The following is a 20,163-nucleotide window of genomic DNA, read 5'->3' as shown; positions in this document are numbered from 1 at the left end:
AGTCCGACACCATAGCAAACAAAAAGGGGCTCAGAGCTGATCCCTGATGTAATCCCACCTCCACCATGAACTCCTCTGTCACACCTGTTGCACACCTCACCACTGTCTCACAGCTGGCATACATGTCCTGCACCACTCTTAACATACTTTCTTTCCACTCCAGATTTTCTCATACGGTCACAGTTTCTCTCTCAGCACCCCGTTGTATGCTTTTTCTGATCTACAATGGCACAATGCAACTCCCTCCGACCTTCTTTTCTACAGACATTCTCAAAACAAATACTACATCTGCTGTACTTTCTCTTGGCAAGATACCATACTGCTCCTCACGAATGCTCCCCTCTGCTGGAATGTCGTTATTTGGGATGGCGTCTTGTGTGATATTCACTGACCTGCTGATGTTTCCTCTCCATCTCCACCAGCTCTCCTTCCACCTTGTTTTGCTTCTCCTTCACCTTGACCAGCTCCTCATCCTTAGCCTGCATCTCTTCCTCTTGTCTGGTAACATGCAGCAAGGGCTTTACCTGCAGGTGAATGTGAATACCATCTCAGCAGTCATATTGAACATTGATTGTTTTCCCGATTCTCTTGCCGTCTGTTACAATGGCATTGTAATCTTTGCACATGTCTGTTTGTCCCAAACATGCTATGTAAACATCCTTGATTGCTCTAATTCAAAGCCAGAGGAACATACCTTAGTGAAAAGTCTCCACCACTGCCAGTGGCGCAGCTTCAGGTACGCGGCGCAATTCCTCTGGAGAACTTTCAGGGCACTGAGTTGTTGTTGCTTCTTAGCAAAGGCTCTGGAGAATCATGGGAAGTCTGCGTGATCAAACCGAACAAACTACCGCCCAAGCTAAAGTCCGTACATGACAACCACTCCAGCCCACTGTTGTGTGGATTTCAAATGCAATGAATGGAAGGAGAGCAGCCATTACTTGCGTGCAAGATATCCACGGCAGACAGCCTGGAAATAAATAATGATGTCAGTGATCTTCAGGTCCCTCTCCTCCTCCAAGTGGGCCAAAACTCCAGCCCTGAAGAAGATCTTGCTCTGGCCAATACGGAAAAGGTTGCAATCCAACTCCAGGGCTTGAATCTACCGAGGCGAGAGACACAGAATCGTGTCACAATTCAGTTCGAGCACGGTCCAAGTCTGTCCTTGTGATGTCTAATAGTAAATTATTTCCATTTGTTCATAAAGATACGTCTTACCATTCTCTCACAGGCCTGCTTGCCATCCATGAAGCCTTTCGGAATGGCATTAGGAGTAAGGATCTCATATCTGAACACAGAGCGCAGGAGCGAGCCCGACATTTAGAACAGAAAGCCAGCGCGACAATGTTGAAGGACACAAGTGTCTGTTTGACTGATTATTTTTCCCATATATTGTGATACTTTGCATCATACACAGGAACTTAAACAACAGGCTGAGAGTTAAAGCATCACCTCTGTCTGAACTCCTGGAACACGATGCGGTTGGGGAAGCCCTGTCTGCAAATCCGTATCCCCTCTAGGACACCGTTGCACCTGAGCTGGTCCAGAACCAGCTGGGGATCCAGTTTGCCGGCCTTAGCGAAGGGACCGAGGACAAACAGTGGAGCAAGGATTGAGAAACAAAGACGGGAGAGGGACATTGGTTATTGAAATAATAACCAATGCTGACAATACTGAAAGATGAAGCGGCAAACTTGGGCATGAAGCAACCTTTTAAATGTGATCATACTTTATAAATCAACAAAAAGCCCTGTCTTTTACCAAGTAGAACAGGAGTTACTGAGATCCAAGGGTCGTGGCTTGATCTACGAAAGTGTCTCACTCGCCATCCACCATTGTTATTCCTTGTATGAATATCAAAACTATTTGTATGTATATTTTCAGCTATTTAACAGTGAGCACAACTGGTATTAGTAGTAAAAGATCATTGTGCCAGTCTCTCCAAACCCTCATTCCCTCTCTCTTTATCGTATCTCTCTGTACTTTGTTCGACCCCAACTGGTCGAGACAGAAGGCCACCCACATTGAGATGAGATCTGTCCGCGAAAAGAAGTTTTTCTGAATGTTTGCTTTCTGTAAATAATCTTAAACAGTGTGGTCCAAAACCTGCGCTACATGGAAAGTGTTATCAGACAACTGTGTAAGTATTTATCCTCGAAAACTGCACACTAGCTGTTAAGCGCATTTCATCCAAGCCGAGGGTCAATGTTCACTTCACAAACACCTTGTGAAAATGAAAACTTACCAAAAATAACGCAAAACAAAGCTGCAAAATCAACAAGACCCTGCCAAACGGCATAAACGAGCGAGGTGCTAAACGCGGCCAACAAAAGTTGATATTGGGGTCACATCTGGAAACATCTGTGCGATGGAATTGCAGCGTTTCATGTGGAAGCTAATAACAAAAAGGCACTACCAATTGATAAGTGTAAAAACTGTAGAAAAACGAAAAGCAGTAGATCCACATATAAATATGACATTTCTGTATCACGAAAATAAAAAAAAGTTTCACGTGGCATATAAAGAGGCCTTCAGAATCTGACAGCTGTTGCATGAAGTGTTTTTGGATGTGTTTTAAATCCTATGCAATCTTAATTCACAATACTTGAATGTCTGTTTTGCTTCTACTCACTGAGAAAAGTATGATTTTAAGAAGGTGCTGTTGTTGTTGTGTCCTTGTTTTATTTATTGATTTGAAACAGGGACCAACGCATGTGACAGCAAAACTCTGGATCTGCTAGTAAAACATTTGACTGACCCTTTTCTCGTGGTTGGGGATGATACAGCGAACAAAGTTTGGGTTGGTGTTTCTCAGTGTTGCCATCAGCTTGGACAGCTGCTCCTTGTACAGCTGCCCCACTGTGCGAAACATGCCCTTCTTGGTCTTGTATGCGGCACCGAAGGCGGTCTCATTTATTCCCGCCACCTGGTCCAAACCGACAATCCGGTCAACTGGTAAGGAGAAAAAAAACAATCATCAATATTCATGATCCGGTAGCTGCGGCGGCTGACGCATTTTTTAGGATGCTGATGAGTACAATACATTAGGGTATGTGCTGAGGCAGAGACAGTATGAGGGAAAGAGAAAAGACAACTTCTTTTTTTGTGTTAATGTTTGAAGCCCATTTGGATTTCCACCAAAACAAGATGTCGGTTTATATGTGCAGCAAAGTGGTATTTTCTCTTTTTGCTGGAATACATGGAGGCCAGTCACACCAATATGATTTTACAAGCATGCAAACAGAGGGCCATCTACTGAGCACATTGTAAAAATACACTTCTTGCATCACTATTTCATCTAAGGTAGGTCACTGTTGACAAGTGTTGATTTTCATGGATGTTTTCAATCCAGCTACACTCATTGGCCAATTTATTAGGAATACCTGTTTACCTGTTTTTTAACAAAATATCCAATCCGCCAATTTAAATTGCAGAAACTCAAAGGATATAGACAGAGCTGTGACATAAGATCATCTCTGACTTCACAACACGTCAAACCTCGACGCAGACGAGTAGAATACCGGAGCTATGATTCACGCGGGCTCGGCAAAACCGAACAATGGTTGGATTAGAAAACTGTGTCTGCAGCAGTGGGTCTGGATTTCAGGGTAATTGGGACAGTTGGGTCACAATTTGCTGTCACAACTTGGAAGCATTGATCCATCCTGTCTTGAATAAATGGCTGGTGGTGATGGTGTGGAGGGGCGTAATTGCTTGGCACGATTCGGGATCCCTTTCAACCGTTCGAACATCATTAATCAAAACCTGCCTGGGAATAGTCGCCGTCCTCTTCTGTTCTTCGATGACCAAGCCCTCTTTCTCATGGATGCTTTGCCTTATGTCAAAATGGTTAAAGCATTTTAAACTGGTTTATGGAACACGAAATTAGGACACTATGCATAAATGGCTGCCACAGACCCCAGATCTCAATCCAACCCGGTTCCTCTGGGATGTGGTGGAGTGGGGAGCACATTCCTTTTCCACCACCAGCAAGGAATACATAATATTAGTGGCCAGTGAATATTTGTTTTACCCCGTGAAGTGCTAAAAAGGAGGTCAGCCTTTATTGAGGCTGTAGGCATTAAATTTGACAGCTTATTACATTAATTAAAAACATGGCCATCATAAATACTTCGTCAGATCACAAACCTGAAACTGCTGCGGGCAAGAAAAAGTTGTGCAACAACTCCGCCTCTTGCAAGTTAATCAAACAAACACAGCGATTTCAACTGTGAGTCGATGAAAACTATTTCCAGTTCGCCGCAACGTTGTTCTGAATTTCATTGAGTTCAGTTTATAATCATATTAATATTATACAGCCTCAAGATAGCATACACAGCACAACCCATTAGTGCTGATAGACACTTTCAGACCGTAAAGTTTTAAAGCCACAATTCTCAGGACGGTCCAGCTAAAGTTTCCTTCCAGGAATGACCGTCCCCCAGGGAAAGCTTTCAGTTTTTGGTTCTCAAAGGCAGTAAGGGACCATGGTGGGTACCTCTGTAACGCAAGCGCCTACTACGTGTACCTTAAGTGCAACACTCAAAAAACCAAATCTCAGCAAAGAAGCTGTCACAGCTTTCATGTTCTCCATACGCTGCTTCACCACTCCATACTTATTTTGGGCAAAATGTTTGTGATACTGCAACCCCTTGGATCCCTGTGACGTAGTACTGTAGGTCATAAGAGCTGCAACCTCTTCATCAACCATTTCTTGGTCTGCCAATTTTGTCGCATGAAAACAGCTGACTAGTACCCACGATTGCTTTTGACAATGGTGCTCCACAGTCTACGAGAAATCTCTGGCGGTGGCCGTGGCTTACGAGTCCTACCAAGCAGCTACGTCATACAAGTTTCTATGGAACTGTAAAAAGACTCCACCTCGGAACGGGAGCTAAACTGTATCTATGAACTGAGGTCCGTGGTCACCAGTCCCTCTGCTGTCTGAATGAAGGACATAAAAGCAAAGTTCCAGAAAAGGTTCAAAGAACTGCAAAACCTTGCAACAGGGCTATTATGTCGCTTAGAAGAATGATTTTGTAGAAAAAACGTTATACTTTTCAAAATATTTGTCTTCCATCCCTCCTTCCTACACATAGCAGGGCCTAAATTTAGCTTTGCAGCTCATCAACCTGGCCTTACATTCATTTAATAGTGCTAACAATGCTATAGTTTCATTTAATAGGCACTATTTATCCCTAGTGACCTAGATCTCTGAATTGCTGCTCTTCAGGCAAAGATGTAGTCCTGAGATATCTACAGGAAGCAGCATGTGGGGTCTCCATCTATTTGACAAACACTGAGTTGGACTGGAATGGAAAAGAATCCTTACCTCGAGCCACGTGAACAATACAGTAGGAGTATGTTTTCATTTATGATATGCAACAGGGTTACAGGGTTGGTTTACAGGAAGGGTCAGGGGCGTAGTAGGCGTGTTGAGGGTGAATAGCATGCATAGCATCGTGCTGAGAGGATGAGTGGCGGGACAGAAACACCGGTCACCTGGAGCTTCATGGAGCCCAGACACATTGTCATAGAAAGAGGCTCTCTGAAACGTCTGAATGTCTATAGCAATGGAGTTGCAGAGAGAGGGAGATAAGGGAAGAGCGTGAGATAGAAGAAGAGCGCTTGTGACCAAGTCTTGTAAATACATAAACACTTCAAAAAGCAGGTTTTAGATTTTTATGCTAAAAAAACATGCCATGTAAATGTCAGCTCATTTGAAAACTTACTAGGCATGGTGTCACCTATGCTTTTCAAATTTGTTAGCATAGTGTTAGCATAACACCATGTTAAGCAAAGAAGTACAGCTAAGGTTAGCGCAACCTTCAGATACAGATTATTGGACAAACATAATTGCTGACCTGATAAATAATCACAACTGAAGTCAAAAACTGTATTTCACCAAAACACATTGAAATGTTCCTGACCCATTTCCATTGCAACCATGTAATTACAGGTTGTACTGCTTTATTTCCTTAAAAATAATCTTCTCATGTATAAACCAGGGAAACAGATGTTTCAAAAACCAAGTGCATACAACTGAATTTAACATTGAAAATACTAAAAATACTAAAAAAATACTAAAATACTAAAAATTTCAATTGAAGTTGTTGAAGCCACCGACTTCAATATTAGAAGTGGGCAATCCGCTGCCTCAATTATGAAACCGCAGTAAAAGAAAATCAGTTGAATCATCACAAAAGAACACCCAATTTTTTTGGTTGAATATAATGTTTTGGCTTTCTTAGTTTACCCCTTCACCATGTTGAAGCTCTGGAACAATAGGGCAGTTGTCCCCAACCCCTTGGGACCCCTGCTACCAATCCACAAAGAAAATCTCTGTACAAATTATATTTTTTTCATTAAACCTTCCGGATCTTATTTTGAAAAACGACTGTTTCCGCCTTCTTCTTACTCCCGCACTTAATATTGTAACTGCCCAATATAAAGTGTAATCATTGTATTCAGATTAAATACTGTGGACTGACAAATGTTTTTGTTATATGAACCCTGTGCACCTCTAACCGGTCCGTGGAAACGTTTTCATGCATAAAACGTGTCTCTGGTACAAAAAAGGTTGGGGAACATTGGTACATGGCACAGGTCTGGGTCACAGCTTTAAGAGTCAGTGAAGGTTCTCAGCCATCAAGGTGATGGTTAAACACCAAATCTAATTCAAGGACTAGACTTAGTTTTTGCTTTTAAGATGTTCCTCCTCTCATTAGAGAGGGCTCTTAGGCTCTAACGGACCCTCAGGAGTTTTTGGTGTATAGTATACCTTCTTGGGTTGGGGTTGGCCAATTGGGGGTACTCTCAGAGATTCCTCTGTTGGAATCTGAATTGTAAGGCTAATGTGTATATTGTGTGAAACGAAAGAAGTCAGTTAGTCCACTGGGGCTGAGGTTCAGCCGGGAGTCGCCACGGCCTGGTTTGGGTTGTTGACCTTCGGGTGGGTTGCGGGGTGCAGACAGATCTGGTATGTGCGTGTTGACCTGACTTGGTATGGGTCGCAGCTCGGTGTTGTATGTCAGTGAAAGGCTATGTCGAAGACCCGTCCTCTGTTCGGTGAAGGTCTCCCAAGTTTGACAAAGACACCTTCTTTGACCCTTTCAAACCATCTGTCTTCTCTGGCTAAAATGTGGACATTGCTGTCTTCACATGTTAGTGGACCGAGGAGTCCTGACCCAAAGAGGGGGGTCCTCTGTACTGGGGCATCCGTTTCTACAGAGGTTTTTTTGTCTCACCAAAATAAAGGTCATCAACCAAAGATCGTACAGTTACATCTATCGATAATTGACAGTCTTGGGACAATCATCAGCTGTTTTAAAGACGATCACATCCTTCATTGAGATTCCCCGAGCGACTCCAGCTATGATTTTCACTTTACCAGTATAGGTGTGGTGTGACTATTATTCAGTGAAACGTTTTTGAGAGACTCACCGTCTTTCCAAAGTTCGGCAACAAACTTGTCTGTAGACTGGTGCAGCAGAGTGGCAACGTTGTCATTCAGGGGATCCATGTTTTTCATAAGCCATTCATCGGCTTTGTAATCCACCTATGCAAATACATACATTATACTTTGATGACTTTTGCACTGACAGACTATAAATGTACAAACCAAAGCTGCTGTAATCTGGTATAATTTAATAGTACTACATTTAGTTCATTTCACTACAAACTGTATGTACGTTAAATGTATGTGAAACTGCTGCTCAACTTTACCGGGTCATGCTCAGAAAATGATAAGGTAAAATAAAGATCGTATTAGCACATTTTAATAACAGTCGTCCCTGACGGCATTGTATCCACATTGGACCACATCACATTAGAAGTAAGTAAGAAGTAAGAGTCCTGCATAGGTAAATTCGGCATTTGCAATAAACTTTCTTCTTAAATATCAGTGCTATGCAGGATTTATTTTAAATTCCTATTGAATGCCGTCTCTATTACTCAAGGCTGAGCACTTAATATCTGGCTTTATCTGATATATCTGAACACTTTCTCACAGCAAGCGCTAGGCCTGCTTTTGACGTTCAAACGCTGCTGATTGATGTTTTTATTCGACCGTATTCAGGAAGTGGTGACAATTAGACCTGATTAAACGAGAGATAATATCAGCTTCCATGACTGACGAGTGCTCTATTTAATGTTGTTAAATATCATTTTCTCGATACAGATGACAGAGCATATCACAAAATTTAAAACCCCTGTTACGTAACCTGCGTCGAACCGTGGACCCCAATGTGAACCAGATGTGGATATACGGATCTACTCTATTAAAGCAGTGATACGGTCAAACACACAAGCAGGGTAGCTACAATAAGACTAGCCTAGGGGTTGGCAACCTTTACTATGCAAAGACCCATTTGGACCCATTTCCCCACAGTGAAGGAAACACTGGGAGCCTTTTGAAATTTAAAATGAATTAGCATATAATGCTATTTTTTTGTCTTGATACTATGTATAAACAAAATATGTGTTGCATGTTTTTTAAAATCAATGAACAACTGCAGAGAAAACAAAGTAACATTTCTGAAAAAAAAAAAAAGCCAAACTTAAATTATCCACGGGCAGGAAACCAAAAATGCCGTCCTCTCTCTGTTTGCTGACATCCTTTTACTGGCACGTGCAGTCACAGTAAAATTACATTTTAAAAATGAACAAACTAAAATAAAATACAATTTTAATGAAATACTAAATAATAATAATTTTCAAAAGACACAGGGTACTGCATCAGATGCATCAAAGAGCTGCACGCAGCTCCGGAGCCAAAGGTGTCCGACCCCTGAGCTATACTGATCTAGACTGAGGTTATGTGACGGTTTTAAAATCTGTTTATTTCATTGTAATTCATTTTATCCGCATTAATGCCTGGTTCTTTCTTGTGGGTCTCAAAGTAATTTTGGCTGTATGTCGGGACACCACACTACGTTTATTTCCAGGTACGCAAAAGTGGGGAAATGCTGTATGAAGGTAGCAACACAGATGTGTAAAGAATACCTGTAGAAAATGGATGATTATGGAAGTAAATATAAGTATTTTGGTAGATATTTACAAGAGTTCATAAGAATAAGAATAAGAATAAGAATAAGAATAAGAATGAGAACATTTATCCCGAAGGAAATTGATGTGCCAGAGTTTCAAGTAAAACATAACAATAATAAATAATAGTAGGAAATCATAGAAGGAAATCATAGAAATAGAAGGAAATTCATCACCTTTTAATTTGCACAGTAGGAAAGTAATAGTAGTAATAGTAGTAGTAGTAAGTAACCTGTAGCCTGTTAAGATGTGAGAAGTTACTGTCAAAGCTGATGTTTTCTTTTCATGAAAAAACTATCAAGTGAAAGTGATTTTAGTGTCAATTAGCAGTTACAGACCGCTTCAGTGTGCACGCTCAGATAAAGTGCTCACATGCCTATATTTCAAGGGGAAAACAAAATGAATGATTTTAAGCTTCTGCAAGCATGGATGCACCTTTTCTTGTGCCTTAATCGGAATTGTTCTTTAAAACAGAGGCATACTTAGGTGGTCAGACCAAACAGCTACACTTTCCCAGAGCTCTAGACAAAAAATATCCATAAATCCATACCCTTCCTGCGTAGTGGATGATGCAGAAGTCAGCTTTGTCTTTCAGCTGACGTGGCCTCTGAAACTTGGTGTGCGTGCCCTGCTCCTGTAGCACCTTGTCGACAAAGGTCTTGTCTGTTGCCTTAGGGAACCAGCACTCCTCATCCAGCAGGGCGAGAATACCTGGAGGGTTATTCTGAAGGGACAGATTTTCTGTGTAGCACTGTTGTATTGATTAAGGAGTACACATCTTAAACGTGCACAGACAAAGATTACCCACCGGCCTCTCAATGAGGTCAATGCAGGGTTGCAGATCGAGGCCGAAGTCGATGAAACTCCACTCTATGCCTTCCCTCTGGTACTCCTCCTGCTCCAGGATGAACATGGTGTGGTTGAAGAGCTGCTGCAGCTTCTCATTGGTGTAGTTGATGCACAACTGCTCGAACGAGTTGAGCTAAAATGAAAATGTAAAGCCAAAGTCAGGAGAATGAATTGTGATACCTCTTTTTCTCATTATTGTTATATATGCAGGCTTGGACCCTGTTTTCTTTACAATGTTCTGTTTCATTTTAAGTCGCCATTTTAAGTACTTTCGCAGGAAACACCAGAAACACTCTGGTACACATACAAATACACAAGTTGGCGGTGTCATTTTGTGATGATCTAAAATGCTCACATGTGTACAGACACTTCCTGTTGCATTATCACCATGGGTACTAAAGGAGTCTTAACATCAATAATGGCGAGCGATCTCATTTCTGTATGTACTGACGATCAATCCTCGATTGACCCTTTAGTAGAAGGTGATGCCGTGAATCCACACTTTGCTGAAGAGGCAGGTAAAGATTCATTAGACCGAGGAACACAAGCCTTACATTGAGGCCAGCCATCGTTGTTATGGACTACGTGTCTGCGCATGTGCAGAGAAACTTCCCGTCGGAAGTGAGGAGCGTGAGCGGTAACTTTGGAGACAGCCATTGTTGTTGACTCAACCCCAAATTGCAATCGACCACAACCCAAGAAGATTACCTTTATTGTAATAAATATACATAGAGCACATTAACAAAATTTGAACATCGCATTTAACCCATCATGGATGAAGCAAAAGGGAGCTAAAGAGGTTTGGTGTCTTGCTCAACAACACTTGGTTAGCATAGGAATTGAACCAGAACTGTTTGGTTCCAAGGTCAACCGCTCTGACCCCCTGAGCCACACCGCCTCCAGGGTTTTCAGAGTGTTGCCCTTTTCCTGTCAACACAGAGATGGTGGCGCTCTCAAATCCATCCACCCTGGCGCCTGTTCCCGTTTCTGAGTTTTGTGTTTTTGGCTCAAAGTGTTGTCATGTAAAGGGAGCCTAAGAGTTGACGTCCTGTTCCGATCATCAGTTCAAGCACTTTGAGAAAATCTGCATAACATGATAAAAGTAACGATAGTTCCATCGTGTTGGCTGGATCGTTACGCTTTGTGCAATTTACAACAGAAAAAGCGACATTGTATAGGTTATTGGTTTCACTGCGGAAATGGGTTGTCACCTCGAAAATCTCAAAACCCGCGATGTCCAAGATGCCGATGAAAGACGCCCCCTGACGCTTTGTGCGGTCAAGGGCCTTGTTGATGCGATGAACCAGCCAGCGAAACAGCCGCTCATATGTTGCCTTGGCAAGCGCTTCCACCGCAAAGTCGGCCTGAGGGCGACACCGAGATCAACAATGTGTTAGAGGAGATCATAGGGTGATGTAAGCGCACATTGTACAGCACAGGAGAACATCGGCCAGATGGTTTAGATGTCCTGTGTCCTAGCTATGTTTACAAAAAGTTTAGGAAAGTCAGGTGTACTTTGAAGAGAAAGATTTAAAAACAAGCACACAAACATAAGTTCAACAAGAACGTGTTCACGGGCATGCTTTAAATTGAGGTGAGTTGGAAGTCAGTTGACTCATAATTCACAACTCGCGATTAGAGAAAACAATATTTGAGAAGAAAATGTGCAATTTGACCATGTCATCTCGAGTACGAGCAATAAGTCGTAACCATAGAGGGCATTTTGAAAATATTCTGACAATGATTCTGATAATGTTCATACTGAATATTGTCTTGTATACTGCACATATATTTTTTTGTATATTAGTCTCTACAATCAACACTTTGCACATTCATGATTGTAAAATAGGCAATCGCAGATGGGGACAAAATATATACATTTATACAGCTCTTTCACACCTTACGGTTTCAAAGCATTTTACATTTGATAGCATTCACCAAAGGTAAAGTGTTTTTAAACCAACATTTGCACAACCCACCTGTTCTTTGGTCTGTGCCTTCTGCACATAGTCACGGCCTACTTTTATCCTCGGGGTGAGGATGGCTCTGGTAAACTCCATGACATTCATCCCGAGCAGGTGGCAGAGCTTCTGTGCAGCTGCAGGTGCACAGAAAAAGCTGTCACGCAACGAATAAATAAACAGCATACGTGGATATGAGCAAGATGGTCCCTGCAACCTTTCGCGGTGAAAGCTGAAGGGACACCAACGTACCATCCCCCTGGCCCATGACTAGTGTTTGCACTTGCATGTGGCGCGCATGCATTCGCGTGCGCACAAACACGTTGACCGGATGGGAGATAGTTACCGGTGTTCTCGGGCATGGACGCCTGATCGGTGTTTCTCTCTTTCTTGAAGACAATGTTGCCAAACTGCAGAACAGCAGAGACCACCTTCAACATGCCTGGCAAGGAGAAGGACACGCTCGGTCAAGCCCGAGGGCTGCAAGGATGGGACGTGATCATAAATAAGGAAGGAGAATTACACCGTTCACTGTGTCACATCAGGAATTAATACTCACAGACGATCTCATCGTGGGAGAAGCTCATGATGTGCATAGCCTCCAGCGTCTCCTGGAAATTCTCCTTGTCTTGCTGGCCAGGAATGGGAATGTTACCATTGGACAGGAAACGGTAGTTATTAAAGCCCTCCAGAAGCAGGTCCGCTGGAAAAAGGAAGAAAAGTGACTATGAACGGTTGATGATTTGTGTTCTTATTTTCTTTTTTCAAGGTCTGCTATTTGCGCTCAGTTGTTGAAATTGTACGAGGAATTCGTTCCGGGACACGTTTTATGCCTAGCTGTGTCAACTTTATGATGATTTCCCCTTATCTTTGGACGACGGCGTTATTCGGTCGGGAGCCTTGGTTTGTCCTTTGACAGGACCCTTTCTTCACCAGAGATGCCCTCTTCCATCCAAGAAACATTGCTAAGATCTGACTTGCCTTGTCACTTAAGGACATAGAGTTCTTCATCCATGCATTTGTGACACTGGAATTGGATTATTGCACTGTGCTCTATAAATACATTTATTATCATTAACATTCTATTATACATGTAGTGCTCGACACGTCCGGGACTTCTGTCGGGCTAAAAGCCAATAATCAATGTACTATAATACTTGGTACACTTGGAAGAGTTTGGCGATCCTTGTTTAGACATCTCTGCCTTGAGTTGGTAAATGAGCAACCATCGAAATTTGACTTATATGGATGAAAAATGTGCTTTTGTTGTCGCGGTCTGAACACATCACTAAGAAACAATGCCCAAATGGGCTAAATTAGCTGTTAACAACAAAGGTACTAATTGAAACCAGTTTTCTCTCACTCTCCCTTTTGCCAGAAACTACGTCAGTGAAAACCTCACTGGTCCAGACACCCACTTCGGAGATGCTCCCCAGCTCCTGCCAACAGGCGGTAGAAAATGTGGAAAGTCCGCTCATCCTTGGCCTGTCTGATGGCCCGCGACTTCTCCAAAAGGTCTGAGAGCAAAGATCAGGGACTAAACTAGGAACTCAGAATGTGACAGAGTCAAATGATTACAGCACGTTTGTAGATACTTTATAAATGAGTTACGACAACTACGATACAGCATTTAATGACATCCTTAACCCTTATTCAACCTTCCATCGGTCTCAGCAGCAAGGATACACGTTTCAATATTGGCTCCTACGATGTAGCCTGTGACATCAAAGTTGATTCTGATGAATTTGCCCTGCGAGAAAAGAAACAAGATGCACGCTTTGGTTACAAAATGACTGTGTTTCAGCTGCAGGTTTCATTCAGATGTTGCAGTCATCCAAGAGCAAGCACTTGTTTAACGTTAGATAACTGTACAGCACATGGTCTTTTGATAATCTATCATTAGAACCTGGTGATATTGGAAAAAGAAAAGCATTTGTCTTCATCGAGCAAAGTGAATCATAGTAAAGCTCAAGGACTACAGATCCTTCTGTGTTATTATAACTTTGGAATTCTTGAGTTATTGTGGCTTCCCTGTGTTCTCCCCCCATGGGTCGGATAACTCATGGAGGAGTGCTGCTGCACACCTGTTTCCTATCTTTTATCAAAAGCCCAGGTGGACTCCCTGCTTGGCTCCAGATCATTCCGTTTGTCTACTGTGTCATCTTGTCTTCTGACTCCTTACACAGGAGGATCCAGGAAGGTACTGACACCTTCTGCTGCTGATGTCCTTCAAATTCCTGACCCTCCTGTGCTATGTACTCCCTATCCTGGAGCATCCTGGAAGACATTGGAAAATCCTGACCACCTGCATACTCCCTGTGCTACGTTGCTAACGTCCTTCCAGCCCCTGACCCCCTCCTTTGCTTCAAACCCTCCATACAGGCGGATACTGGAAGATTCTGACCCCTTACGCTATGTTGCCTGCCCAACCTTCCAGTCCCCAATAACTCTGTGCTACTTACTCCCTATCCTGGAGGATCTAGGAAGATCCTGAGAGATCCTGGATGATTCTGATCGAAAATAATGGAAACCTTCATTTAGACATGAATATGAACTCACAAAGCGGGATGAATTGTCGTTTTTCACCGTCTTGGCATTGCCGAATGACTCGAGAATAGGGTTGGCTTGAAGGAGCTGACGTTCCAACTCGCCCTGTGGAGACGGACAGAGAGGTAATGAGCCACCATGCAGTCAAAGGTTTCTTACGCTTGGAAGACAGCGTCCAATCATTTGCCTGCATTTGCCAGATTCGCCGAAGCATACCGACGGCAAAGCAAAATAAGCTCTTTTCGTTTAGTCAACTTCAGCTCTGTGTGATTTCTGTCAAGGCAGGCTTTCGGAAGGCTGTGCGGCAAGTGATGCCCGCACTTCAGCATGCTGTTAGTTTGAGGTGATGGACGGCATTCAAGCATGCACGTTCCTCCGTGTAGGGATTTGACAGGCAGTTGAGACATTCCCGACAGCCTCCGAAACCCCCAATTCCCCAAACACGACTTCGTATCCTCCACAAGGAGGGTACAGACCCATATCTGTACCCTCAGAGCAAAATCGGTGAGCTTTGAATAGACCCGTGGTTCTTCTCTACACACTCGTGGCGGAGGGGAACATCACAACCTTCTTCTCTTTCTCCCAACGTTCCACTTGGATGGCTGACACTGTACCTCTGGCCATCAAAAATAAAAACCTTTGTACTTTTCAGATTTTCTGAGACGGGATGTTTGGCAAAGGGGAAAAACGGACTTGATTGGAAGGACAACAAGACATTGAATTCCTTTTTTGAGGACCATGAGCAAAGGCAGGCTGCAACGCTCCCAAATCCGATTCAAACTCCATCAGAACATTAATATAATATTTGTCCTTATCATAGAGGTGGATATTTTCTAACCTTGGATTTTGCATGGGAGGGCAAACTCTTCAGCTACGCTATTTACCACGACTGTGGTTTCCATATTCCGACCAATTTAGATGGGAGAGGTATCAACCTCTGTGAAGGAGTCTGCAAAAAGCACCGCCCTTGTAGGTGACGACCAACAGACGGAAATGCAGCGCTTACATCAAAATGCTTGTCTTGGTTGAGTTTAGGTCATCGAGCCTGGAGACTTTCCCCTTGGTGTCTGAATAGTCTACGTGCATAAGGGCCAGCCTGGGAGAGTGACAGCAGTTCCAAGCAGGTCAGCACTAGCGTGCACTCTGGGTGCAACACTTCTGCTCCACTTAGTTTCGACTACAACAACTAACATACCCAACAAGCTATCCCTTGTATGCTTGTGCCTGGAGCTGCAGGATATGAGCTCTGGTGTTGGCTCCTGTGGTTATTAGATTTAAAGGGGCCAGAAAACACCAGGCAACAGAAAAATCAAATTAGAAAGGAATTAGATAATATTGGGCTGCGTCAAGTTACGCTGAAGTTGGAGGCACTTTGTGACTGTTTTGGATCATAGCTGGGAGAACACGCCGCGACTGAGTGGAATTTCATGGAAGAGAGTCACATTTGCACCGTTTCCTCTTGTGAAACTGTCTTGCAGCAGCCACGCACAGATGACATTCGGCGCTCAAAGGCTTTCTCCAGTTTCCTCCAGCCCCCGATAGGTAAATAAATATCTTGCAAAGGGATATGATATTTACATGCCTTTCATTTAATTATCAATATTTGGGAGACTGTATCTTTGACTGTAAAAGAGGCTGATTAAAAATGGCATTTGGCCCAGCAACAGTACGGAGAACAGTGAATGCTCTAACTGACATTTGCATGATCCAGCTCGGTAAATTTGGGTGCGGCTGCCACTAGCTCCATCAGCTAACAGTCAACTCTCAGAAAGTGTCGATCTCCCACAGTGTGATTAGAAACGGGAGTGGAAGATCAAAATTCATTGTGTTCTGCAGTGACCCTAAAGATCCAAGCATACCGACTGCCTGGTTTTTCCGATCCTGAAAACAGACAGTCTACTTCGTTCCACCTCTGCAACACCTGCAGCCACATGGTATCTCGGTATTTACCACAAAGTCCGTTTTGAGAACCAGGTCGCTCACCGTTCTGTCCGCCCTTTGATTGGGCCCTTGAGTTTCCTGGACCCGACCCAACCCGTATCTGTGTTCCCCATGTTACCTCCAACCCCCCTTCGCTTCGGAGTCTGACTGTAAAACCACTAATCGCACTCTAAACTAACAAAAAACTACTCATTACTTCACATTTTACCGCTTCGACCTCCTCCTCCTCTTCGTCTGTGCCCGAGTCTCTCCCGGGCTGCCACGTGACTCACAAGCAATCATCCTTAATGCAAGCTTTATCTAACCACCGCAAATAACAACAACCGCACTTTACGTCTATATATAATGAAGCTGAGGGCATTCCTCTGTCAATGCGCACACACTCAGTCACAGACACACACACACATATATATAAAGGTTAGGCTTGGCATAAAAAAGGATGCTGGGGAGGTGTTTGTCTTTGCTTGATTTTCATAATGGTCTCTTTTTTTATACTGTGTTTATAGGATCACAGAAAAAATGGGAAGGACCAACACTGCACATCAACAGTGCTTAATGGGGACTAAGGTTTATTCAAAATTGACCAGACGCTTCTGGTATTTTGCGTTTTCTAATATTCTCTTGGGGCTGAACAAAGTGCCCGTTTCTTGCTTCCTTCATTGATATTATGTGATCACTTGAGGCGACCAAGCAAGCAGAAACAAAAACCTCACCAAGAAACAAGCTGAGATTAGTTAGCCGGTCCTTTCGTCATGGAAAACGGCGCAGATGTGGAGATAAGCACATGCACACACACACGCAGACACACACTCAGAACTGATGGTGCAATCCCACTTGCCTGTAGCTTGAACACTTTGGGAGATTCTGGCTGTTTGTTATGGACAATCAAATGCAAGTGTTACAAATCCGAAAGGGCTTACATCAGACACAAAAGTATAAACATCAGTATTAGCACGTTTAGTCCACTGGCGTTTAAATGAAGCATTAGCGGTGATACGACAGGGTAGATCGAAATCGGTTAGTTTGGATTTTGATGAACAGGAGGTGCGTCGTGTCTACAGCAGTGTGCAATGATAATACGGTCAAATCTAATATAGCTTTCAGAAGGAATCTATATTTGGGATTCTCTGCGAGATTATGACGGACAGAAAGCGCCGGCTAATCAAAGGATGATACTGTGAAAATGTCAGCTCTCACAGGAATGTTGTGGTCTTTTCGTCCTTTGTGTGAGGAGGCAACGTGGGCCAGGTACTGGATGACCTTCTTGGTGTTCTCAGTCTTGCCGGCGCCTGATTCGCCTCTGAAAGCAAACACGGATATCCACACAAAATGAAAGAAAAGAAACTTCTGTCAATGAATGGAACAAATTGGGAGCTACGTCGCGGGAGGTTCATTCTGTGGAACAGAAGCCCTGCTTGATACGTCGTGTTCCGAAATTGTCGAAATACATGAATTGTGAGGCCTGGGAAATGGACAAACTACCAAATTGGAAAAATCTGAGCCCATGAACAAAAAGGACGGGAATTCTCTCAGGACTCACTTATTCTCTTACTTGTAATCATTATTGTATTCACGAGACTTCTCTGTCTGTATGTCCAAGAGCGTCTGGGTGAATCCTCAGTCGGAAAACGCAAAGCCAGAGAAGGGGCGGATGACTGTCAGCTGTTGTAGTTTTGCTAAATCCACCCACTTCCGCGGAAAACCCTGTAGTTTTGTGGGCCAGTCTCCAAAGATTCCCAGCTCTCCTTCTGGGCCAGTTTCTAATGATAGCTGTGTTGAAAAGCAAGACCACTTGCCCCGCCAGGCCGCTCAAACCCCAAATCCCAGAAAACCAAAGCAAAGCCAGACTGGCCAGCACTACACGAACATACCAGTGGCTTTAACACAGCTAGCTATTAGCTCCACGACCATTTTAGATACTTGAATTCAAGGGGCGGGTCCTTGAAGGCATACCAAAATAGGTCACACATTTCAAGCCTTGATGTCTTCATAGCTTCACGGGAGTGAGAGAATCACACGCCGAACTATGTTTTTCCGCGGGATTAAAAATTCTTCTGGTTCGCTCACAAGGAGCTTGGGCTTATTTGGAAAGAGGGTAAAAAAAAACAGAGGTTGTAAGTTCACTCAAGATCCCTGACCATGACCTCTGTTGTATCAGAGAGGTTACCCACAGAAGAAAAGCTACTTTTCAGTGGCGTCTTGGTATTAGGTGTCATCATGAATCTATCATATCTCAGCGCATCGCTCCTAAACCGCGTTAGCGCACAACTTTGTGGCATTTTTATTGGATTAAAATGATTGTTGAAGATTATGGGGTGGGGGTGGGGGGTGTGAGTGGTGAGCTGGCTCGTGGATCCTGATCAGATAACTGCAGGTTTTATAACTCTCTCAGGGATTTTCCTCCTTGGCGGAAGAGTCATATCTGGAATAAAATTTGGATTTTGACGGACTGAAGCCTTTCCTTGCTGTTATCTTAGAAATACGTGTTTTTAGGATATCTGAGAGCAACGGCTCTGGGATTGTATGCTTAAAATGCCATCTGAGAGGTCTACGCCACAGACGACGAGGGCGGGAGCCACTAACCCCAGTCCCCCTGATTTTCGGGCGGGGCTGCAACGCATCCCATCATAAACAAACACATTTTGAAAACACTTGTTGAATTAAACACATTGAGAGATGGAGGAGGGGCTCAGGTTAGTACTCACGTGCAAAGGATTGATTGGTCCTCCCGATCTGTTGAAAGAAGCAGAAGACATTTTCAGCCGCCAGCACTTTATAATAATCATGATATAATAATTATCATGTAATAAGTTTTATATAATATATGGAGGTGGTGGTTTATGGGATATAGTGTGCAGTCAACCAAAGCAGTCCGCAGCCCTGAGCAATGATATTAACCTGCAAATTTTCATTGTGCTATGGTCATTCATTCATTCATTCATTCATTCATTCATTCATTCATTCATCACCTAAATCGCCTATCTAACATAGAGACCCCACACAGAAAGCTTGCAGTTGGAATATATGACTAACATCATGTCCTTTTTCCCTCCTGGTCTTACTCTTGACCTGGGGTCTCAGACTCATGGCTCTCTGGACAATATTTTGTGGTGCCCTGCCTGAAATCAGATCTTCGTGTTAGTGCGGCCCGCATATTTTTTTCTTACATGCATCTGGGGGATTTATACAGTGGGTTTCAAAAAAAAAAAACAGGCAAGGAAAAAATGAAAAAGTAACTTTGCAAGGTATTTTTTGCTACATAAATTTTAAAACAAAATGATTTTTTGATTAAAAAAAACGTCTAGTCACATTGTTAAAATGATCTTTTCTTATTTCTATAAAAACCACAAAAATGATAGCGAAAAAAACAGGCAAAATTAAAAAGATTAGATTGAGAGATTTAATAACCAGAATAACCACCATTAGCCTTGCAAACATTATACCTCGTCTTATACATGCTACTAATCAATTATCTCATCAATTTCTGTGGCAAATTTTCCCACAGTGACACAATTTTCTCTTTTAACTCAACAATATTTTTAGGGTGTCATTTCATCAATTCTTTTTTAATATTCATTTTTAATATTAATTTGTCATCTATTTTTTTAGAGGAACAGTTCATTACACATAAAGATTTTTACCCGTTTGCCTCCGTTACACTAAAACAAAGGAAATATTTGAACTTAGTGTTACTTCTAGGTAATGATATTACTGGTCCGGCCCCCTTGACATCAAATTCGTCCGTATGTGGCCCCTGGACCAAAATGAGTTTGACACCCCTGTCCTAGAACCTCCTTGATTGTGAGGTGAGAGCGCTAACCAC

At 42.9% G+C, this 20,163-nt stretch overlaps 1 protein-coding gene across 4 annotated transcripts in view; it reads right to left on the bottom strand.

The window, feature by feature from the left end:
• Positions 1-20,163, bottom strand: part of LOC147221018 (myosin-10-like) — a 70,254-nt gene that overhangs the window by 16,088 nt on the left and 34,003 nt on the right. The window contains exons 4-23 of one of the 4 annotated variants that reach the window (XM_086170281.1): positions 19,046-19,073; positions 17,538-17,640; positions 17,179-17,208; positions 14,412-14,504; positions 13,539-13,602; positions 13,271-13,369; positions 12,412-12,555; positions 12,199-12,294; positions 11,871-11,989; positions 11,103-11,255; positions 9,851-10,024; positions 9,593-9,766; positions 7,441-7,555; positions 5,500-5,562; positions 2,756-2,949; positions 1,450-1,571; positions 1,216-1,285; positions 939-1,099; positions 695-803; positions 393-524 (exon numbers count right to left, since the gene is read on the bottom strand). In XM_086170281.1, the coding sequence (XP_086026407.1) occupies positions 393-524; positions 695-803; positions 939-1,099; positions 1,216-1,285; positions 1,450-1,571; positions 2,756-2,949; positions 5,500-5,562; positions 7,441-7,555; positions 9,593-9,766; positions 9,851-10,024; positions 11,103-11,255; positions 11,871-11,989; positions 12,199-12,294; positions 12,412-12,555; positions 13,271-13,369; positions 13,539-13,602; positions 14,412-14,504; positions 17,179-17,208; positions 17,538-17,640; positions 19,046-19,073 (2,243 nt within the window). The remainder of the gene's footprint in view (positions 1-392; positions 525-694; positions 804-938; positions 1,100-1,215; positions 1,286-1,449; positions 1,572-2,755; positions 2,950-5,499; positions 5,563-7,440; positions 7,556-9,592; positions 9,767-9,850; positions 10,025-11,102; positions 11,256-11,870; positions 11,990-12,198; positions 12,295-12,411; positions 12,556-13,270; positions 13,370-13,538; positions 13,603-14,411; positions 14,505-17,178; positions 17,209-17,537; positions 17,641-19,045; positions 19,074-20,163) is intronic. The other 3 variants (XM_086170282.1, XM_086170283.1, XM_086170284.1) reach the window with 3 other exon arrangements.

Source organism: Fistularia commersonii, chromosome 23 (assembly GCF_037954325.1).
Source record: "Fistularia commersonii isolate RoL2024-O1a breed Wild chromosome 23, RoL_Fcom_v1.0, whole genome shotgun sequence".
Lineage (NCBI taxonomy): Eukaryota > Metazoa > Chordata > Actinopteri > Syngnathiformes > Fistulariidae > Fistularia > Fistularia commersonii.
Note: the sequence above shows the minus strand (reverse complement) of the source record. Positions and strands in the feature narration are given on the sequence as shown.